This window comes from Ursus arctos, unplaced genomic scaffold (assembly GCF_023065955.2).
Source record: "Ursus arctos isolate Adak ecotype North America unplaced genomic scaffold, UrsArc2.0 scaffold_19, whole genome shotgun sequence".
In the NCBI taxonomy this organism is placed as follows: domain Eukaryota; kingdom Metazoa; phylum Chordata; class Mammalia; order Carnivora; family Ursidae; genus Ursus; species Ursus arctos.
Window position 1 is genome coordinate 44,749,305 of NW_026622863.1, and position 24,803 is coordinate 44,774,107.

Sequence of the window (24,803 nt, forward strand, 5' to 3'; positions counted from 1 at the left end):
TAAAAATACATAATCCATCTATATAAGATCCAAAGACACAAACAGGTTGAAAGTATCAGAAAAAAATATTCCATGCAAAAAGTACCAAAAGAGAGCAAGTGTGACTACTAATATCAGACAAAATAGACTTTAAACCAAAAGGCCTGGAAGAGCCAAAGTCATCCTGATAAAGAACAAGGCCAGAGACATACCATTTCCCCACTTCAAACTATATTACAAAACTATAGTAATCAAAGCAGTATGGTATCATCATAAAACCAGACACATAGATCAATGGGACAGAATTAAGAGCCCAGAAATAAACCTATACATTCATGGTCAATTAATATTTGATAAGACAGCCAAGAATACTTCACAAAGACAGTCTCTTCAATAAATGGTGCGGGGAAGCTGGATATTCACATGTGAAAGAATGAAACTATACTCCTCTCTTATACTACTCACAACAATTAGTGCAAAATGGATTAAAGACTTAAATAAATGTAAGACATGAAAACATAAAATTCCCAGAAGAAAACACAGGCAAAAAGTTCCGGCAAGAATTTTTTTGCATATGACACATAGAGCACAAGGAACAAAAGAAAAAATTAATAAGTGGGACTATATCAAACCAAAAACTTCGGCACAGTTAAATAAATGAGATTAAAAAAAATGAAAAGGCAACCTATGGAGGGAGAAAACATCTGCAAGCCACATACTGGATAAGAGGTTGTTAGGAACTCATACAACTCAATAGCAAAACAAACAAACAACAAACCCCAGATAATCTAATTTAAAAATGTGTGAAAAACCTGAAGACGTTTTCCCACAGATACTCAAATGGCCAATAGGTGCAAGAAAAGGTGCTCAATATCACTAGTTATCAGGAAAATGCATATTGAAACCACAGTGAGATATCACCTCACACCTATATTAGAATGGCTGTAATAAAAAAGACAAGAAATAAGAGCTGGTAAGGATGTAGAGAAAAGGGTACCCTTGTACACAATTGGTGGGAATATAAATTAGTGCAGCTAGTATGGAAAACAGTATGGAGATTCTTCAAAAAATTAAAAATAGCACTACCATATAATCCAGCAATCCCACTTTTGCGTAGACATCCAAAAAATAAAAAAATGAAATCACTATCTTAAAGAGGCATCAGCACCCTCATGTGCATTGCACCATTATTTACAACAGCCAAGAAATGGAAGTAATTGACACATCCATCAACAGATGAAAGGATAAGGAAAATGTGGTGTGTATTTTATACTGGAATATTTATATGGAATATTATATATTACATGCAATATTATTCAGCCATAAAAAATCAGATAAAAAATCAGATAAAAGGCTAGTATCCAAAATCTATAAAGAAGTTATCAAACTCAGGGGTCCCTGGGTGGTTCAGCTGGTTAAGCACCTGCCTTCAGCTCACTCATGATCCCAGGGTCCTGGGATTGAGCCCAGCATTGGGCTCCCTGCTCAGTGGGCAGCCTGCTTCTCCCTCTGCCTCTCCCCCTGCTTGTGCTTGGCACTCAATCTCTCTGTCAAATAAATAAATAAATAAATAAATAAATAAATAAATAAATAAAATATTAACAATAAACAAAAAAGAAGTCAAACTCAACACCCAAAAAGCAAAAAATCCAGTCAAGAAATGGGCAGAAGACATGAACAGACAATTCTCCAAAGAAGACATACAAATGGCCAACAGACACATGAAAAAATGCTCAACATCACTCAGCATCAAAGAAATTACAAATTAATCCTCGTTCTTACTGTCCTGATCCCTTATATTAGCTTAAGGTTTATTCTGTTTGGTTTTAAAGCTTCTTGACCAGAAGGCTCAATTTTCCCCCCTACGGTTTATCAATTTCTCCCATGCCAGACACAATAAAGGTGCTGGGGACAAAATGCTGAACAACAAAAGAAGGTTCTGGTCAAAACAATTTTGGTTTCTTGTATCCACTGATGGATAATTATTTTGTACAGAGTTTAGCTTCAGCCACATTACACAAGTTCAATCATGTTTGCATTTTAACGCAATTCATTCCTGAATAGTCTATTTTTTAATTTTCTTTTTGATTCAAGATTTAAATACATGATTATAAATTTTCAAAGAGGTGACAGTCTCTCTACAGAGCTTTACAATGGAGATCTGGTATCACCTTATCCAAATGATCAAACTTAGTTTTACTAACAAAGCAATGACCTGTCCTTAAATGCTTTCTAACCTGTTGTAATATGATATACATACATAACCTACAAAGTATTCTCCCCTTAAAACATGTGATCTGAACCCAATGAAGCCTCTAGACCCAATTTCCTTTGTGTGTGTGTGTGTGTGTGTGTGTGTTTTAAGATTTTATTTATTTATTTGACACAGAGAGAGCACAGCAGGGGGAGCAGCAGGCAGAGGGAGAGGGAGAAGCAGGCTCCCTGCTGATCAAGGAGCCTGATGTGGGGCTCGTTCCCAGGACCCTGAGATCATGACCTGAGCCAAAGGCAGATGATTAACCGACTGAGCTACCCAGGTGCCACCTCCCCCAATCTCCTTTGTACAGAAAATACAAACAAGGCAGCTAAATGACACTACAGAAACAAAAAATCTAAACAAATGGCAGACAATTTTTCTGGACTTCTCAAAAAGTCAACATTATTTAAGAATTTTTGAAAAAGGATTGGGTGCCTCGGTGGCTCAGTTGTTAAGCGTCTGCCTTCGGCTCAGGGCGTGATCCCAGCGCTCTGGGATTGAGCCCCACATCAGGCTCCTCTGCTGAGAGCCTGCTTCATCCTCTGCTTGTGTTCCCTCTCTTGCTGGCTGTCTCTCTCTCTGTCAAATAAATAAATAAAATCTTAAAAAAAAAAAAGAATTTTTGAAAAAGGAGAAATGTTCTAGATCTGTGGCTCTCCATAGTGCATACCAAAATCCCCCGGAGAGCTAAGAAAAAACACAGAGGTCCAGTGGTCCTGGACATTTGTATTTTTACTAAGATCCACAGATGATTCTGATATCCAAGAAAATTTGAGTCACTGTTGTAAACTAAAAAAGAATAAAGAGCTCTAACAACCAAATACAGTATGGAATCTGGAATGCATTATACTTAGAAGATGAACCCCAGTAAATGGCATCTTAGAGGTCAATAAAGAAAATAAGATAGATATTGTGGAATTACAGAGAATTTCCTTAAGGGTAATTATGGTACTATGGCTATATGAGATTTTCTTTATGTTTGAGAGATACATACTGATGTAATAAAGGGGAAAGTATCATGATGTCTAAAACATATTCTCAATGGTGCAACAAAAAATATACAGAAAAATAAATGTCAAATTGTTAACAACTTTGAATCTACGTAGGGGTATACTCATGTTTATTCTTCCAACTTTTTCATATGTGCAATTTTCATGATAAAGTTGAAAAATTTATAAATGGATAGCTTTTATTTTTCTTTCACCAATATTTATCTTCACTTCTGGACAGAGAAATAAATTATACATTTTCTGCCTGTTGACATGTTTATAGACAAATCACTTAAAAACCTCTCCCTGATTCTTCAACAGCTGGTTTTTCAACATGTCCTCACTCCCTAAATCCATAGGATTTCTTCCCAAAATTAACTTTTTGATGTAACTTAAGGAATGAACTCTTAATGAAAATCCTCTCATAGTCTTTACTTTCCACGAAATTTTATACAACTTATTTAAAATTTAATAATGAAGGAATGGGTGAGATTTTTCTAAATTATTCACAATAATACAGTTTTCCTGTCATCAACAATGCTAATGAAACATAAAAGCTATTCTTTATGAGCACAAGCATGTGCCAAATACTCTTGTAAGAATTTTGTGTGTACTATAACACATTTATTCCCATATTGCACTAGTATGTACTCACTATTGTTGCCATTTACAAATGATGCAAAGTGGATAGGCACCTAATGTCACACAGGTTGTGAAATGGCAATGGTGACAAAGCACCTGCCTCAGGTCGTTGTTAGCTTACATTTGTTCCAACAACAGTTTTCCTCCAGTTTGAATTTGAAGGCTTTTCTAAGTGTATGAAATTAATATACCTAGGAAAATATCCTTCACGATTAGTAAATTGTGAACATGAAGGCTACCCGACATTTCTTTACATTCAAAGACTTTCTCACCAAAACGTCCTCTCAACACTAAGGTGTTTGCTTTAACTATAATTCTTTCCATATTACTCAGACCCAAAGTTTCTCACCAGTAGGAATACTGTGCTGTTGAGCAAATCTCAGTCCATGATGAAAAGTCTTCCCACATTTTTTTATATTCATAGGATTTCTTGCCACTATGAACTCTCTGATGTTGAGTAAGTTGTTCATATCCAGTGAAGGTTTTCCCACATTTGTTATATTCATAGGACTTCTGACGATTATGAGTTTTCTGATGTCGAGTAAGCTGACCATTCACAGTAAAGGCTTTCCCACATTCTTTACATTCATAGGGCTTCAGACCTGTATGAATTCTTTGATGGGCAATAAAAACTGACCTAAGTCTAAAAGCCTTCCCACATTCCTTACATTCATAAGGTTTCTCACCAGTATGAATCCTCTCATGTTGAATAAGGTTTGAGCTACAACTAAAGGTCTTTCCACATTCTTTACATTCATAGGGTTTCATCCCTGTATGAATTCTCTGATGGGCAGTAAAGACTGAACTAAGTCTAAAAGTTTTCCCACATTCCTTACATTCATAGGGCTTCTCACCAGTATGAATTTTAACATGTTGAATAAGGTTTGAGCTACGACTAAAGGCCTTCCCACACTCCTTACATTGATATGGTTTCTCACCAGTATGAATCCTCTGATGTACTCTGAGTTCGCTACCACAAGTAAAGCATTTCCCACATTCCTTACATTCATAGGGGTTCTCACCAGTATGAATTCTGTAATGTCCAAGAAATTGGTAATGATGTCGAAAGGCCTTCCCACATTCCTTACATTCAAAGGGTTTCTCACCAGTGTGAATTCTCTGATGTACTCTGAGGTCTGTACCACAGCTAAAGCTCTTTCCACATTCCTTACATTCATAGGGTTTCACACCTGTATGAATTCGCTGATGCTCAATAAGTTGGTCCTGATGTCTGAAGGCTGTCCCACATTCCTTACATTCAAAGTGTTTCTCACCGGTATGGGTTTTCTGATGTCGAGTAAGCTGTAGGTGAAGTCTAAAAGCCTTTCCACATTCTTTACATCCATAGGGTTTCTCACCAGTGTGAATACTCTGATGTTGAACGAGATTTGAGCCACGATTGAAGGCCTTGCCACATTCCTTACATTTAAATGGTTTCTCACCAGTATGAATGTTCTGATGTCGAGTAAGCTGTGTCAGAAGAGTAAAGGCCTTCCCACATTCTTTACATTCAAAGGGTTTCTCCCCAGTATGCATTCTATGATGTTCGGTAAGTCGGTAATGATACCTAAAGGCCTTCCCGCATTCCTTACATTCAAAGGGTTTCTCACTAGAATGAATTTTCTGATGCTGAATAAGATTTGAACCACGATTAAAGACTTTACCACACTCTTTACATTCATATGGTTTCATGCCAGCATGAATACTCTGATGTTGAATAAGGTTTGAGACACGATTAAAGGACTTCCCACATTCGTTACATCCAAATGGCTTCTCACCTGTATGAATATTCTCATGGCGATTAAGCTGAGTGAGAAGACTAAAGGCTTTTCCACATTTCTTACATTCAAAGGGCTTCTCACCAGTATGAAATTTCTGATGTCGAGTAAGTTGTATATGGAGTCTAAAGGCCTTTCCACATTCCTTACATTCAAAAGGTTTCTTTCCAGTATGAACACTCCGATGCTGAATAAGGTTTGAACCACGACGAAACAATTTCCCACATTCCTTACATTCATAGGGTTTCACACCTGTATGAATTCGCTGATGCTCAAAAAGTTGGTACTGATATTGGAAGGCTGTGCCACATTCCTTACATTCAAAGGGTTTCTCACCAGTATGAGTTTTCTGATGTCGAGCAAGTTGTAGGTGAAGTCTAAAAGCCTTTCCACATTCCTTACACCCATATGGCTTCTCACCAGTATGAATACTCTGATGTTGAACAAGATTCGAGCCACGACTGAAGGCCTTGCCACATTCCTTACATTTAAATGGTTTCTCTCCAGTATGAATGTTCTGATGTCGTGCAAGCTCTATCAGAAGACTAAAGGCCTTCCCACATTCTTTACATTCAAAAGGTTTCTCACCAGTATGAATTCGACAATGTTCAATAAGTTGGTAATGATATTTGAAGGCCTTCCCACATTCCTTACATTCAAAGGGTTTCTCACTAGAATGAATTTTCTGATGTTGAACAAGATTTGAACCACGATTAAAACCTTTCCCACACTCTTTACATCCATATGGTTTTGCACCCGTATGGATACTCTGATGTTGAACAAGGTTTGAGCTACGATTAAAGGACTTCCCACATTCCTTACACTCAAATGGTCTCTCACCTGTATGAATATTCTCATGGCGATTAAGCTGGGTGGGAAGACTAAAAGCTTTCCCGCATTCCTTACATTTAAAGGGTTTCTCACCAGTATGAAGTTTCTGATGTCGAGTAAGTTGAACAAGAAGTCTAAAGGCCTTCCCACAGTCCTTACATTCATAGGGCTTCTCTCCAGTATGAATACTCTGATGCTGAATAAGATTTGAACCACGACTAAAGTACTTCCCACATTCCTTACATTCATATGGCTTATCTGTAGTGTAAATAAGAGAAGTACGATGACTAGAAGTATGCATTTTTTCATAGCTTATTATCTTTTGCCCAATATACCCCTCTTGATGTCCCTGTTGTCCCCTAAATCTATTTCTGCATTTTGAGTCATTTCTAAAATTGGAGGCCTCGAGGCCAAGAGTTTTACTTATTTGCTTTATACTCTGTTTAGGCAAATTTATTTCATGAATATAATTTTCTGGAGATAATTTCTCAGCTCCATAACTTGACTCCAAATCTGAAAGAAAAGGAGAAAGCAAACACATTTAATCTTCCTGTACACACAATACAAAATCCATTAAAGAATATATAACTCTAAAAATATATATACATATAGAAAAAAATTGAATATATACTGAAATAGATATAATACACTTATAGATAATTTGAAAAAGGATAAGAAGAGCTCCAAAAATAAAGAAAATTTATGTTAGATGGTGATGCTCATAATAGGGGAAGAGATTAACTTTGTGAAATTTAGGTGTTAGTCAAAATCCTTTGGTAAGCTTTTATAAATACTGATATTCAAGCAACTCAGTGCACAGAAACAGAATTTTTAGGAATAAGTCCTAAGATGCTGTATTTTTTTTAAAAAGATTTTTTTTATTTATTTGACAGAGAGAGACAGCCAGCGAGAGAGGGAACACAAGCAGGGGGAGTGGGAGAGGAAGAAGCAGGCTCCCAGTGGAGGAGCCTGATGTGGGGCTCAATCCCAGAGCACCGGGATCATGCCCTGAGCCAAGGCAGACGCTTAACGACTGCGCCACCCAGGCGCCCCAAGATGCTGTATTTTTAACATCTCTATCAGATAATTCTGATGCAGATCAAAGTTCAAAGATCCATACTTAAAACTGTTTTGAATGATTTGTCTTTACTCTTATAATAAAATCCAAAACCCTTACTATGGATAACGAGACCACCTATGAAGCCACTGTCATCCTTTGGACCCTATCTCTACCACACTGTCTTCTTTTAGCACCTCAAACATGATATAACCTTTCTTCAATATCTTCATGCTTTGGTCAGATTATTTCATCACCCAAGAATGCTGTGGTCTGAGCTGCTCGTAGGAGACAACACTCTCATTTTTAAGTTTCAAAAGAAATGTTGTCCTCAGAACAGCTATACCTGCTGGGCCCATCTAATTATATCCCTCTCCTTTATCCTCTATTAAAGAGTCTCATTCCTTGCCTTCACAATTCTGTTTTAATTATACGTTCATTCATTCATTAGCTCATTTCTCATTCTGTGTATTTTCTTATTCCTAAATATGCCTAAGGAGCAGACACGATCCTGACAGCATTCACCACTGAATAATAAGCCCATAGCACACAATAGGTGTTAAGTAATCGGAAAAGTACTCATAAAAGAAGTAAGGCTGAGAATAAAGGTATATAATGCAAGAATGAGCCACTGGGGAAGGCTTATCATAGTAACCATTGATTCAAAACTATTAAAATTGATAAACAGAACCATTCTCATATTACTTATTTCAAATGGGAACAAATGTACATCAGAGCCCAACTGGTCATGTATATGTCATAATGGGAAAAACCACAGAAAACAAGTAGAAACTTGAAGCTTGAACCTGTATCACAATGTTAAAGAAAATCAACAGATGCCAACACTGAGATGACAGATGTTTGAATTACCTAACAAAGCCTTTAAAACCATAATTATGCAAATGTTCCAATAAGGAGTCATAAATACTCTTGAAACAAATGGAAAAACAGAAAGTCGCAACAAAAATATAGAGTATGTAGAAAGAGTTCTGCAAAGATGGTGGGGCAGAAGGATCCTGGGCTCCCACAGACACACCAAGATAACAGCCACATCAGTGTAAGTATGAGAATGACCTAAGGATGGCAGAACAGACTTTCCACAGGTAATCGCAGAGAGGAGACCACATCAAAAAGGGCAGAAGGGGTGGAGATGCAGTTGGCAACCAAACCCCCAGTAAGAATAACCACAAACAGGAGGGACACCACAAACCCAAAGAAGCAGGAGGATCAGATTCCACACCAGGCACCCCAAGTATGGGGGATGCACACTGGGAAGATGAGTCCCATTACATTTGGTTTTGGGAACCAGTGGGGCTTCGCTTCACAAGTTTTAACACTCAGTGCAGCTTAACTCTGAGTGCTTTAAAAATCAGCAGACTTAGTTCTGGGAGAGCCAGAGGGTGATAGGAAACTTGAGTCCCTATCCTTAAAGAGCCAGCAAAACAAACAACTTGCTGAGATACAGCATAAAAGCAGCAGTTTGAAAAGCGCCTTGGGTATATGTGAAGAATATTTATTTACTAATCTCAAAATGTGTGCTGGAGGGACAGGGATCTTCAGGAAACTTCCCCAAGAACAAAAGACCTGGTGGAAACCATTCCCTGCCCACTCCCAACCACTGCCTAGATAGCTGGAAGCATTAGGGAACCAGTGCAAACACACACCACCTACCTTGCCAGCACTGCATGCCCCACCTTCATTCTCCTGAGAATCTGCCCCATCCAACCCACCCCACTCCGAAGGGGCTCTAGCCCCAACACACCCTGCAAGCAGCCCCAGTCGGGACCAGTGCCACTCCAAAGGGACTCTTGCTTTGTGGAGTGGGGAAGGATAATCACGTACACCAGTGTGCCCACAGCTTCAGCAACCAAACCTTATAGCTAGCAGTACAGAGAGTACCCTGCTGATCAGTGCGACTTCAGCCCTGGCAGATGGCCTAGGAATAGGCAGTTTGACTGCCAGCCCTGCCTACCAGTGAACAAGGGGACTAGCCTCCTCTCAGGGGACAAGGCAGGGAGAGTGCCTCACAAGTTGGTGCAACTACAGCCCCAGCAGACAAGCTGAGAGCAGGCATCTAGTCTGACTGCTGACCCCACCGAAATGCAAGTCCCCAGTGGCCCCCAACAGATCCCTTAACAGCACAGAGACCAAACCTTGCCCAGAACAGGCAAAGTGAGCCATTGCAGTCAATGAACTGAAGGCAAAAGAGGCTCTGCCACATCAGCAGAGCACAGGCAACCCACACAGGAGACACCCCGGAAGCGTCTGGTTCTGGTGAACAACAGACACTTCACCCCAGGGCACCACAGGACCTTCGTCAGGTCACTACTTTCAATATTAAGAGCTGTAACTGCTTTCCTTTTTTTTTTTTTTTTTAAAGATTTTTATTTATTTATTTGACAGAGAGAGAGACAGCCAGCGAGAGAGGGAACACAAGCAGGGGGAGTGGGAGAGGAAGAAGCAGGCTCATAGCAGAGGAGCCTGATGTGGGGCTCAATCCCAGAACGCCGGATCACGCCCTGAGCCGAAGGCAGACGCTTAATGACTGTGCCACCCAGGCGCCCCTGTAACTGCTTTCCTAATACACAGAAACAAACACAGAGTTATACAAAACGAGGAGACAGAGGAAAATGTCCCAGATGAAAGTGCAGGACAAAATCACAGCAAAAGGGCTAAATGAAACAGAGATAAGCAATGTACCTGATAAAGGATTCAAAGTAATAGTCATAAAGATACTCACTGGACTTGAGAAAAGAGTGGATGATCTTAGTGAGACCTTTGAAAACAAACAGTAAATATTTAAAAGAACCAATCAGAGATGAAGAACTCAACGACAAATAAAAAATACAACAGAGGGAATCAAGAGCAGATTAGAGGAAGCAGAAGAATGGATCAGCGACCTTGAAAGTAGGGTAATGAAAAGCAATCATGTTGAACAGCAAAAATAAAAAGAATAATAAAAAATGAGAATAGATTCAGAAAACCCAGTAACATCAAGTATAATAATGTTTGAATTATAGGGATCCCAAAAGGAGAAGAGAGAGAAAAGGGGGCAGAACATTTATTTGAAGAAATAATAGCTGAGGGACGCCTGGGTGGCTCAGTTGGTTAAGCATCTCCTCTGACTCAGGTCATGATAACAGGGTCCTGGACTTAAGCCCTGCATCAGGCTCTCTGCTCAGCGGGGAGCCTGCTTCTCCTTCTCCCTCTGTCTGCCACTCTGCCTACTTGTGTTCTCTGTCTGTCAAATAAATAAATAAAATCTTAAAAAAGAAGAAGAAGAAGAAGAAGAAGAAGAAGAAGAAGAAGAAGAAGGAGAAGAAGAAGGAAAAATAGCTGAAAACTTCCCTATCTGGAGAAGGAAACAGACATCTAGCTCCAGGAAGCACAGAGAGCCCCCAATAAAATTAACCCAACAGGGTCCACACCAAGACATGGTAATTAAAATGGCAAAAAGTAATAGTAGAGAATTTTAAAAACAGCAAGAGGAAAGAAAAGTTACATACAAGAGACACTCCATAGGGCTATTCTGTTGATTTTTCAGCAGAAACATGACAGGCCAGAATGGAGCGGCATGATACGTTCAAAGTACTGGAAGGAAAACTTGCAACCAAGAATACTCTACCCAGCAAGGTTATCATTCAGAATAGGAGAGATTGTCTCTCATACAAACAGAGGTTAAAGGAGTTCATCACCACTTAAACCAGCCTTATAGGAAACGTTAAAGGGAATTCTTTGAATGGAAAGAAAAGGCCATAATCAGGAGTAAGAAAATTATGACAGAAAACTGCAAACATATAATAAAAGTAGTAGATTAATCACTTATAAAACCAGTATGGAGGTTAAAGCACAAAAGTAAAAATCAATTTTACCTATAAAAAATCAGCTAAGGGATTCACAAAATAAAATGATGTAAAGTATGATATCATATACATAAAGTGGAATGGGGGAGTAAAAATTTAGTTTTTTAGAATGGATTCAAATCTTAGCAACCATGACCTTAATATAAACTGCTAGATATATAAGATGTTATATATGAACCTAACAGTAACCACAAATCAAAAACCTGTAATAGATACACACAAAAAAAATAAAATAAAGAGAAAGAAATTCAAGCATAACACTAAAGAAAGCCATCAAACCACAAGGGAAGAAGTAAGAGAAGAAAGGAACACGAACTACAAAAACAACCATAAAACAAGTAACAAGATGGCAATAGGTACATATCTATCAATAATTACTTTAAATGTAAATGGCCTAAATGCTCCCATCAGAAGACTATAATGACTGAATGGATAAAAAAGCAAGACCCATCTATATGCTGCCTACAAGAAACTCACATCAGGCATAAAGACACGTGCAGACTGAAAGTGAAGGGATGGAAAAACATCTACCATGCAAACAGAAGCGAAAAGAAAGTTGTGGTAGCAACACTTACATTGGACAAAGTACACTTTAACATAAAGATTATAACAAGAAACAAAGAATGACATTATATAATGATAAAGGGAAGAATTCAACAACAGGATATAACAATTGTAAATATTTATGCACCCAACATGGGAGCATCTAAATACATAAAGCCACTATTAACAGACTTAAAGGAGAAACTGACAGTAGTACAATAATAGTAGGGGACTTTAACACCCTATTTATATCAATGGATAGATCATTCAGGCAGGAAATCAACAAGGAAACAGTGGCTTTGAATGACACATTGGACCAGACGGACCTAACAGATATATTCGGAACATTCCATCCAAAAACAGCAGAATACATTTTCTTTTCAAGTGCACACGGAACACTCTACAGACAGATCACATGTTAGGCCACACAATAAGTCTCAATACAAAAAAACTGAAATCATATCATGCATCTTTTCTGACTGCAATGGTATGAGACTGGAAATCAAGTGCAAGAAAAAATCTGGGAAGAACATAAATACACAGAGGCTAAATAAATGCTACTAAACAATGAATGGGTCAACCCAGAAATCAAAGAGGAAATAAAAAATACACAGGGAGAAATGAAAATGAAACACAACGGGCCAAAATCTTTGGGATGCAGCAAAAGCTGTTCTAAGAGGCAAGATTATAGCAATACAGGCCTACCTCAAGAAATAAGAAAAATCTCAAATAAACAACCTAACCTTAAACCTAAAGGAGCTAGAAAAAGAAGAACCAACAAAACCCAAAGCAAGTAGAAAGAAGGAAATAATAAAGATTAAAACAGAAATAAATGAAATGGAGACTAAAAAAACAATAGGACAGATCAATTAAGCCAGGAGCTGGTTCTTTGAAACCAAACTGATAAGACTTTTGCCAGACTCGTCCAGGAAAAAAAGAGACAGGGGTCCAATAATAAAAATCAGAAATAAAGGAGGAGACGTAATACCCAACACTACAGAAGTATAAAGGATTATAAAAGAATACTATGAAAAATTATATGCCAGCAAATGGAAAACCTAAAAGAAATAAATTCCTTGAAACATATTTGCAAATGATATATCTGGCATGGGGCTAATATCCAAAATACATAAAGAACTTATATGACTCAACACCAAAAAGACAAATAGTGCAATTAAAAAGTGTGCAGAGGACCTGAATAGACATTATTCCCAAGAAGACATACAGAGGGCCAATAGACAGATGAAAAGATGAGCTCAACATTACTCATTATCAGGAAAATGCAATGTAAATCAAAACCACAATGAGGTATCATCTTACACCTGTTATTAGGGCCAAAATCAAAAACATAAGAAATAACAAAATTTGGTGAGGATGTGAAGAGAAAGGGACCCTTGTGCACAAACTGGTGCAGCTACCGTGGAAAACAGTATGGAGGTTCCTCAAAAAATTAAAATACAATTACCACAGGATCCAGCAATTCCACTACTGGGTATTTACCCAAAGAACATGAAAGCACTAATTTGAAAAGATATGTGCTCCCCTACGTTTACTGTACGTAGTGCTATTTACAATAGCCAAAACATGGAAGCAACCCAAGTGTCCATCCACAGATAAATGGGTAAAGAAGATGCGATTTATAGATACACTGGACTTTATTTATTTGAGAAAGAGAGCGTGAGAGAGAGTATGAGTCAGGGGGAGAGGGAGAAGCAGGTTCCCCACCAAGCAGAAAGCCCAACATGGGGCTCGATCCCCAGATCCTGGGATCATGACCTGAGCCAAAGGCAGACGCTTAACTGAGCCACCCAGGCGCCCCACAAGTTCCTTTTTCATTCATACGGAACATTTATAAAAACTGACCATATGCTGGGCTATAAAATAAAGCACTCTCAACATACATCAAAGGAGTGAAATAATTAATATTGTATATGATATATATATGATCACATCATATATTATATATATCATGATATATAATGATACAGCAATATATTGCCTGGCCATAATAAAATCATGCTAAAACTCAATATCAGAGATTATTCATATTTTGGAAATGGAAAGCCCTACTTTGTTGGTCAAAATCACAGTAATCTATACGGAGACATGACGTTATGTGATTCTTCACACGATGCTACTAGAATCTATTGTAGAGCTTTCAGAACCAAATCATGAGCAAAATTTTTAAATCACAAAAATTCAGAATGTCATGGTTTAAGTAAACTAGCCTGGACTTAGACTCAAAAAAGAGAGAGAGAGAGAGAAGTCAAAGTAAAAAATAAAAAAATAAAAAAAATAAAATTAAATAAAATTAAAATAAATTTTAAGGCAAACAAGCTCCTTAGATAAAAAGGGACTAAAGAAACCTAACCAAAAAAAAAATAGTAAAAATAAATAAAAATGTTTTAAAAAGAAACCTATCCATAAATCAATTCATGAGCTTTGACTAGATCTTAAACTAAAACACACTCCCACAAAAAAATAAATAAATAAAAAAAACCAAAATAAAAATTTTAAAGAGAAATGAAAGAAATTTAACTGTGAGCTGTACTGTAGATGACACTCCTGAAATATGGGGTTTTTCTTAGGTGTGACAATCGTATGTTGTTTCGGTTAATTCAGTTAATGAAGCTAATTAGGCATAATGAAAGGTTATTAGGACCTTTCCTACTCTTAGAAGATGCAAAGTGAAATGTTTAGCTAACATGTGTCACAACATCTGACTTAGACCTACACGTGGTTCAGCAAAAAAGGTTCCAAACATTTAGATCCATAAATACACATAGCAAAGGCGGCCAAATGTTCACAACTGGTGAATCTAGTTTTCTTTTTTGTTTTTTAAAGATTTTACTCACTTATTTGAGAGAGAGAGAGAGAGAGAACGAGAACAAGCAGGGGGCAGGTGCAGAGGGAGAAGCAGGCTCCCCCTTGAGCAGGGAGCCCAACGCAGGGCTTGATCACAGGACCCTGAGATCATGACCCGAGCCAAAACGAAGAGTCAGCCACTTACCCAACTGAGCCACCAAGGTGCCCCCCAAATGGGTCACCTTTGAAAGGATGTAAGAAACCAACTAATTACTTAGAAAATTAGTAAACAAAGGAAAAGAATATTTATCTTCAATTTTCTATATTATCTGTATAACTGAGTAACCAAGTGGTAAATAAGGTGAAGTTTCTTTTTACAGGTGCATTCCAGCTAATAAAGAATAAATGATAGAATTAGAATATCCACCAATTTACAACTTCAAATGAATTAAAGGACATAGTAACTGCCTGTCACTGGCTGCTGATATCACTAAAATAAGAAATCCAGACATCACACACCAAAGGACTGAAGATTATCACCATCACCTAGGAAAAAAAAAAAGTTTCCCAAAAGTTTGATTAAGCTCTGAGACCCAACTATCCTTACAGGAAATAGGAGACAGAGGAACATGTGTCTCCATTTCCAGCAAGATGCCGTCAGCAAAATCCAGACGGTGTGAAACTACAGGACAAATGATCTAATTTAATCAAGAAAAACCTGTTAACAAAAAAATCAAGAGGAACATTTAACCTAAAAGAGACTTAAAAGACTTTTTAAAATGATAGGTAAGGGGCGCCTGGGTGGCTCAGTCATTAAGCGTCTGCCTGCGGCTCAGGGCGTGATCCCGGCGTTCTGGGATCAAGCCCCACGTCAGGCTCCTCCGCTGGGAGCCTGCTTCTCCCTCTCCCACTCCCCCTGCTTGTGTTCCCTCTCTCGCTGGCTGTGTCTCTCTCTGTCAAATAAATCAATAAAATCTTAAAAAAAAAAAAAAAAAGATAGGTAAAACAAAATCAGACTGGAGGTGTTCACTCAGACAATAAAGCTCTGGAGAAAACCTTTTCTGCAGGGAGGGGAAGGTCTGTGAGTACAAAGAGACACACGACAGCCTTCTGGGACAGCTGGCAAAACCCTAACCCATGACCTGGTGGTTACAAGTGTGGGCACCTTAAGATGCTTAATCAAGCAATTCTTTGTGTTACGTGGTTTTCTGTATTCTTGTCATACTTTGTTTAAAAACGAAGAAATGAGGAAAACTTTCAACATAGATCAGAACATGGCTCTAAGTGGCTCTTGGAAAGCATTCTACGTTCTTCACAATGACAATCAGAACCTTGTAGGATCTGGTCCTGGCCTAACTCCCAGACCTCCCTTTCCACCATGCCTTCACCTCTTCTGCTCCAACCTTCTTACTGCTCCCAGGCACACACAGACCACTTCCTGCTCAGGGCCTCTGTGCGACCAGCTCAGACTAGAATGCTCTTGCCCAGATTTGCGGCCCGAACGCTTTCTTCACGACTCTGTGCAAGCACACCCACTTCAAGAAACACTCCTTAACCACCCAAGCCTGTCTTCCACCGCATTGCTCCTGTACACTTGTCTGCACAGCATGATTCCCGACAGTACTGATTTACTCTGCTGACTTGATTGATCCATGTCTTGCCAACTGCAGGTAAAGGCCATGAGAGCAGTGACCCTGTCGGTCATGTTCATCTCCCTGTACGGACAGTGCCAAGCACAGTGCTTTGCTTGGAGTGGACTCTTGATAAATATTGCTGAATATATGAATATATTTTTTGACACTGGAAACACATATAGAAATTTAAATGCAAAAGCAGAACTGGAAAGCAGCTGGATGAAAAATATATGTTAAAAGATTACTCTATGGTGGGAGTGCCTGGGTGGCTCAGTCAGTTAAGCGTCTGACTCGTGATTTCAGCTCAGGTTATGGTCTCTCTCGGGGCTGCGGGATCGAGCCCCGTGGTGGGCTATGCGCTCTGCATGGAAGTCTACTTGGGGTTCTCGCTCTCCCTCTCCCTCTGCTCACAAGCGTGCTCTCTCTAATAAATAAATAAAATCTCGAAGAAAAAAAAAAAAAGGTTACACTGGGAAAGAGGGCACTCACTCCACTAAAAGGAGAAGAAATAAAAGAACAAAAATTGGAGATGATTAGGGAAAGATGGAGTTCCTTAGAAAGTCCACACTGTGTGATCTTTATTTCCTTCTCAGATCTCAGGCATTTTTATCCAACAGGCCTTGGGTCTTTGAAGGCATTTTTCCAAACCACATCTCAGGGGTATGACCCCTCTCTGACCCCTCCTGATCCTCTCTGCCAGCTTCTCCCCTACTCACCTGAGTACCATCTGCTTGTTTCTCTCCTCAAAACCACCCAGGGCTCTTTCTCCTGCTCCAATAATGCAATCACATCTGGCTTGGAAATGGAACTTCCTGCTTAAAAACACGAAAAAAGAAATGACATGATACATGGTGTAGAAAAAAAATTTTTTAATATACAAAAAAAAAAACCCCACAAAGCAAAACAAACTGAAAAACTTTGGTTGAGATCTGGTTAAATTTGTAGTAATATTTTTTTAGAGGGGATAGGGGGAGAGGGAGAAAGAAAATCTCAAGCACTCCTCCACACCCAGTGTGGAGTCTGACGCGGTGCTTGATCTCATGACCCTGAGATCATGACCTGGGCTGAAATCAAGAGGGAGACGCTTAGGGGCACCTGGGTGGCGCAGTCATTAAGCATCTGCCTTCGGCTCAGGGCGTGATCCCGGCGTTCTGGGATCGAGTCCCACATCAGACTCCTCTGCTATGAGCCTGCTTCTCCCTCTCCCACTCCCCCTGCTTGTGTTCCCTCTCTCGCTGGCTGTCTCTCTCTCTGTCAAATAAATAAATAAAAATCTTTAAAAAAAAAAAAAAGAGTCAGACGCTTAACCAATTGATCCACCCAGGCGTCCCTAAATTTGTAAAAATGGACACGCCCGTTTTCAATCTGACAAATTCCAAACGATTTCCTTTGGGAACAAGAAGGAACTCAGCTATTTAAAAGATGGCCCTGGGGGTGCCTGGGTGGCACAGCGGTTAAGCGTCTGCCTTAGGCTCAGGGCGTGATCCCAGCGTTCTGGGATCGAGCCCCACATCAGGCTCCTCCACTATGAGCCTGCTTTTTCCTCTCCCACTCCCCCTGCTTGTGTTCCCTCTCTCGCTGGCTGTCTCTATCTCTGTCGAATAAATAAATAAAATCTTAAAAATAAATAAATAAATAAATAAATAAATAAATAAAAGATGGCCCTGAAACTCACAGTGAAGAAAGCTGATATTCCAGAGAAGAGATATTAATAATTTATTAAATTATTAATTGTTTAAAATTATTTTAAGTTAAATTATGAAATTAAATTTTAAAATTTAAATCATTAATTATAATTGTTCAATACTAATTTTATTGTAATATTAAAGAAATTTATTTATTTATTTATTTGAGAGAGAGAGAGCAAGCAAGAGCACGAGCAGGGTGGGAGGTAGGGAGCAGCAGACTCCCCACCAAGCAGGGAGCCCAACGCAGGGCTGGATCCCAGGACCCTGAGATCATGACCTGAGCCGAAGGCAGATGCTTCACCAACTGAGCCACCCAGTCGTCCCTTTATTGTAATCTTAATTAATCTGTAAAATGAACTACTATTGGGGGAGATAGACTTACCCACTGAGACCAGGTTGCTGTAGGTCTCCAACATCACGTCCCTGTACAAGGCCCTCTGGGCAGGGTCCAGGCACTCCCACTCCTCTTGGGAGAAGCTGATGGCCACGTCCCCGAATGACAGAGATCCCTGAAACCACACACACACATGCATTACCGTGAAACTGCAGGAAATTACTGTAAGGTGAACAGAGAGCGGCGAAGAACCGCCATGCAGGGCAGGGGCAATATGGCGCTTCGCAGGGTGCCTGCCAGTTCTTGAAGAATCTTGCTGTTGCACAACAGACCTGCTATGTGCTCTGGGATAACCTACTGATCCCCGCATGGTGGGAAGTGGCTAAAAAAATAACAAAACGTGAAGTCATTATATTTCAGGAGAAGAAATAACAACTTACATAGGCCATGTTTTTAGAATGACAAAATTGGTCCATCTTCTTCATGCCTCCCCTCCTAGAGAGAAAAAAAAAAAAGAAGGGCTTAAGCCAAGCTGTGCCTTTAGTGCTCTCTAAGGGACTCAAATTAATACAGCAATTTTTTCTTCCACTTCTATGTTCCAGCTACTCCCTAAAATTCCTCTCCTATCCCTCTCTATTTCACACAATCTCCCTTTTCCTCCGTCCCTCTGCCTCTTCCTCCCACCCCCCGTACAAATTGGCATCAAACATGAGGAGTCTAGACAAAATTAAGCTCTCCTCCAAGGCCTGGGGAACCCGTCCTCCAAAATATCTCAGCACTGAGGGATCCTCCATTCTTGGAACACGTGACTAGGCCTAGACTGGGCCCCTCATCCTGCTCCGTGCAGATCCTCCTCCCCCCCGTCCCACCTTTCAGGGCTGAGAAGGGGGTCACATCATCCACACTGGAACCTATTTGTGAAAATAGGATTGGGGGAAGTGGGGCAAGGATGAAAACTGGGAAGGATGTAGATGGACTTGCTCAGGCAGTGTCTGGCTTTCTAAGTCCAAAGCCAACTGGTTAAATACAACAGGGCACCCACGTAATGAAATACATAAGCAGTCATTACATGTTCAAGATACATAGTCAGCAGAAAATTCAGGTTATGAAATAGGATGCAGAATATGGTTACATCTATAAAATACATGTGTGTATATATAAAGACTAACAGACAATGACAGAAAAAATTCTAGAAAATTATGTCATGTTAACAGTTCTTGTCACTGTATTGTGGCCCCCAATCTCTACTTTTTGCTTAAGAGTGCTTCATAATTGTAACTATGGCAAGGCGTTAACTTGGAATGTATACACAGTTATATTCATAAACACATACATATATGTATATTTATGTTTATATATATTTTTTCCTATGAGGAAGCTGTTCTCCAAATCAGATGAATGACAATCTTTTACTTAGACAGCTTCCCTACAAACTTGGAAAAACTCAGGATATTCTAATAAACTCTTGTTTTTACTTAAGGGGTTTGTTTCCTTTATTTCCCAATTCTTGAACCAACACTTAAGACGTCTACATTTATCTGAGCAGGTTATAATAATTTCTAGAAAAAATGTCTTGTACACATTTGAAAGGCTTACTATGTCTTTAAACCTATCATTTCGGCCACGATATTCCCTAAACAGCTACTGTATCATCTTCTGCTATTAGTCACTTTGCATTTAACAGATTTAGAATTTCTAAGTAAGGTACAAATTTTCCAACAGAGTTTCTTTAACTCTACAGAAATCCCATGGGCTTATAATTTGGTCAATGCGTGGTGACCCTATAGACCAAAAGATGTGTCTTTCCTATCTCGAAGTACGCTAGATGACTTCTTCTGATGGGCTCTGTCATCCTCTACTATACACTTATGCTTGTTCAGTGTTCACCTTCTGTGCTGGAGAAATAAGAAGCCTAAAAGAATACTAAGAAAATTCAACGGAAATGCGTAATGACACATATTAACTGCTTAATATTAACTGCTTAATATTAAGCATATTAACTGCTTATTAACTGTGTCATTCTTATTACTGAGGATAAAGAAGATTACATTTGTTAAAGACTTAACTCCACTGTTTCCCTTTTTCTTGTGTAAGTCATACAATAAAATACAGTGTAAGGCCTGCTCTTTCGTAGAATGCTAACCAAAAATATGCAGAGCTTAGCCTGGAGAATGCAATTCTTAAAGAACCCCATTAGCAGAGAGGGTTCTCATAAAGACAAGGAGAAAAGGAGCCTTCCAGCACAGAAGCCTCAGAGGGAGAGGCAATGGTACAATGCTCTCTTTCACAGACCCAGAAAGGAATGAAAATGATGACTTGATTAGATTTGTTTTTTGAACTGATTCTGATTCTATTCTACAGAAACAAAACTCTCGTATTCACACAGAAAAAATAATTGGAAAAATATAAACCAAAGCATCAATAATAACCTCTAGAGGGTGGTACTATAATTTTAACTTCCTTCTTAAGTGCCTTAAAAAGAATCGTTTCGCACTATTCCATAATCAAAAATACACAATAAAGGGGCGCCTGGGTAGCTCAGTCGATTAAGTGTCTGACTCTTGATTTCGGCTCAGGTCATGATGTCAGGGTTGTGAGACTGAGCCCCGCATCAGGCTCCATGCTGAGGGGGAGACTGCTTAAGATTTTCTCTCTCTCTCTCTCTGTCCTTCCCTCCCTCTGCTCAAGTGCTCTCTCTAAATAAAAAACAAAACAGAACAAAAAACCTCCCAACAAAACCCCACAAAAAAGCTATTTCCAAATTAAACCAAAAAAATAAAAACAGCTATCAGGAAGTGGGTACTTCCAATCATTAAAGAACTGAGCTTGTCATGAGAGTCAACAAAGAAAACAATGTGACTATAACAAGTAACAGCAACCAGTTCTAACATCCTTTAGCTGTATCTCACCAATATAACTAGAAATTTTCATGATCAAGATTCTTCTCCAAAAGAACATAATGCAGGTAAGTGGCACCTGCAGACTAAGAAAATGCATGGGATATACACAGTACCAGGCCTGATTCTCTTCTTCATTAAGAAACTGATGAAAACATCATTTTGGAGAGAATTCTCATAGAATGCCCTCACTTAGTAAATGGGATTCATATACATCTTCTTAGGTATTACTGTTCCTAACACGAATACTGCTTAACACGAGAGCAAATGTTTTCTCTTTTCATGATTATTTATGAACATAATTTTCTTAAGTGCATAATACTCCATCACAAGTCTAGTGTGATTTGCTTAACTACTCAGTTTGTACAAGACCTTTTTAATTATCACTCCAAGTATCACAGTCTTTTGATGCCAGACCAGGGTTTCTTATCCTCAGCATTAATACCATATTGAGCCAGATAATTTTTTGTTGTGGGGAGATGGGTGGGGAGGGCTATCCTGTGCATTGTAGAATGTTTAGTAGTATCTTTGTCCTCTTCTTATTAGATCCAAGTATCACTGCCCCCACTGTGGCAACCAAAGTTGCCTCTAAATATTACCAAATGTCCCCTGGAGGGCAAAATCTCACTCACACATACACACACACCCGTTAAGAACTACTGATCTACACCGATGAATCCAAGCCTTTTAGGTCATGCACACTTTGAATAATCTCATGAAATTATATACTTTCCCCACAAAATCCACCATAACACTTTGGTTTACTATTTCAAGGGATCTGTGGTCCAGTGAGACCATAAATGGAATCATAGCAATTCAGGTTAAGCACTTTTATTCCTTTTTTTTTTTTTTTTGGAGGGAGAGAGAGGGGAAGGGAGGGGCAGAGGGAGAGCAAGAGAATCTTAAGCAGGTTCAACACCCAGCATGGAGCCCCACACAGGACTTGATCCCACAACCCTGAGACCATGGCCTGAGCCAAAATCAGGAGTCAGATGCTTAACCAACTGAGCCACCCTAGCACTCCAAGAATTTTTATTCTAGATCACTTGAGCACCTCACTTGTTTTCACAATATGCAGGCAGCAATCACCATGGATCACATATTCCTAATGCCCCTGTTGTACAGAAATGGAGAGGAATGAGCTAAAACACACATAAACAACAGCTAACACATATCAAGCACTTACTGTATGCCTGGCACTGCTCTAAGGGGCTTTATACATATTAACTCATCTGATGTTCATTACAAACCTGAGGCAGCCAGAAAGAGAGAGCCAATATTCCAACCCAGATACTCTGGATCCACAGCCCCTACTCTCAACCACATTATACTGCTTCTGACAGTTCACACAAAAGGAAGCCCAACATACAACTCAAGCTGCCAACTTCAAACAGATGTGGCCAATAATACAAATTTCAATTGATGGAATTCCCTGGAAAAATCCTGTCTCTTACTGATACCAACTTGTGTTGCTATCACTTTTCCATTTTTGAAAGCCTCAGACTGACTGAAATCAGCTAACCATCTCCCTTCCTCCCTTGCTTTGAAAGCAGGCCCTTAAAGAGCAAAAGATATCCAGTGTATGATTCCACCTAAACACTAATTTTCTTCTTACCAAATCAGAGTCTAAAATAAAGCTTTAACATTAATCGCTGGAGGTTTACTTCTGTGTCATCTCAGAAAAAGGGAGTGCTCAAGATGTCAACAATTTACCAGGCTGCTTTTGGTATTTACCAGATTATTTACCAAGTGAATATTAAGTGAAGAGGTGAGGGGCAATGGGGGACCAAATGGTGGGGTACCAATTTGCACGTCTCCCTACATTTCCTGAAAACTTACTGGAACGTCTATATTCTAAAACCAAAAACGCATTTCTTAAGCAAAACAAAGCACGAACTCACCCTTGACTTTAGACATGCAGCAATAATATTCTCATCCTTCTCGGGGTCCTTCTGGATAATGGTACGACTGGGGAAGAAGAAGGCGAGCATGAGACCCCAGGCTTTTCTTGGAGCGCGGACTAAATCTGAAAGCACCCTCCAGGGCCACACCTCCCTTACTTCGCACAAAATGGGATGGGAATAAAAGGAGGACTCGGTCCCCGAGTTCGAAGCTGGTTCCTGAGGACATTACTCTGAGAATGCGGTGGTTTTGAACATGCAGCTGCCCCCGTGGGGGACCCAGACAGGCACCTGCAGCACTAAAATTCCCGCCCCATGTCCAGGCCTGGGATTTCCGAGGGAAACTCTCATTCTAGGCTCAGTATCTGACCTCCCTACTGGGGACATCGGTATGCTGCAGCCACGTGGCTGGGAGGGGAGAAGAGTGAGGAAGCGGCGGGCCACTGGTCCCGGTGACACACACACGCACACAGAGCCACAGCAAAGCACGCTCAGTGTCCACACGCCCCCTCTCCCCGTCACCGCAGCACCGAGGCACCAGCGCGCCCTCACGCACACACCCCCACACTCCACGTCTGCCCCTCGCGGTCGCACAATCCCCCTCCTCGCTGGGCGCGCGCGCTCGAGGAAAGCTCCTTCGGGTGCCCGTCAGCGCCCTGTCCTGAGCGCCTCTCTCTGCCCACCCATACTGGCGGGTCCCTCCGGCTGGCGTCCTGCTCAGCAGAGGCCTCTGGCAGCCAACGACTCCTTTCTCGACCTGAGGGCTTCACCCCACCAGGACAACGACCCTTGAGTGCCGGAAGTAGCTGCTACTTCGGCGTGGTGGCCACTGGGAAATGCAGTCCCAAAAGGGAAATGCCTCAGAAGCCTAGCGTTCTGCAGCTCAGATTGTTCCCGGCATGCAACTTGGGCCCGCCCCTAACGGAGCTCAGACCACTGATTTGTGGGAGTTCCAGCCCAGGAGTGCGCAGGTGCAGGCGGCTGATAACTTGAGGATGCTTCTGAAAGAACATTGCTTCCTCTTAGAGCTTCAGTGTAACTTACTTTTCTCTTTATGGAGAAAAATGCAAATGAACATAACTCTTAGAGAAGGCGGAGTCTTATATATAGGAAACCCTAAAGACTCCACCAAAGAAGGTGGAATAAACGGATTTAGTAAAGTTGCAGGATACAAAATCAAGGTACAAAACTCAATTGTGTTTCTGTACGCTAACAACAAACTGTCTGAAAAACGAGTTAAGAAAACAGTCTCATTCACAGTAGCATCAAAAATAATACAAATTTAGGAACAAATTTAACCAAGGATGTGCATGAATTATACTTGATGAAAGAAACTGAAAAAGACAAAAATAAATGGAAGGATATCTCGTGTTCATGGATTGGAAGAATATTGTTAAAATGTCCATACTACCCAAAGTAATCAACAAATTCGATGCAATCCCTATCATATTCCAGTGGCATTTTTCACAGAAATAGAAAAAAAATCCTAATATTCAGATGGAAGCACAAACGACTTCACATAAGCAATCTTGAGCCTCATGAGATTTTGGAATCAAGTTTATTCTGGGATCACAAAAAAAGTCAGGAAGTGTTCCCTTTTTATGT

At 39.9% G+C, this 24,803-nt stretch overlaps 1 protein-coding gene across 1 annotated transcript; it reads right to left on the reverse strand.

Annotated features, from left to right (window-relative positions):
- Positions 1-3,327: 3,327 nt before the first annotated feature.
- On the reverse strand, positions 3,328-24,036 carry LOC113243575 (zinc finger protein 780A-like). Its single transcript, XM_048223828.2, is given in 7 exon segments — positions 3,328-4,283; positions 4,285-6,989; positions 17,095-17,190; positions 18,449-18,575; positions 18,841-18,895; positions 23,199-23,265; positions 23,882-24,036. Coding segments are annotated over 5 exon segments (3,060 nt in total). The 5' UTR covers positions 18,886-18,895; positions 23,199-23,265; positions 23,882-24,036; the 3' UTR covers positions 3,328-4,196.
- Between the last annotated feature and the right edge of the window lie 767 nt (positions 24,037-24,803).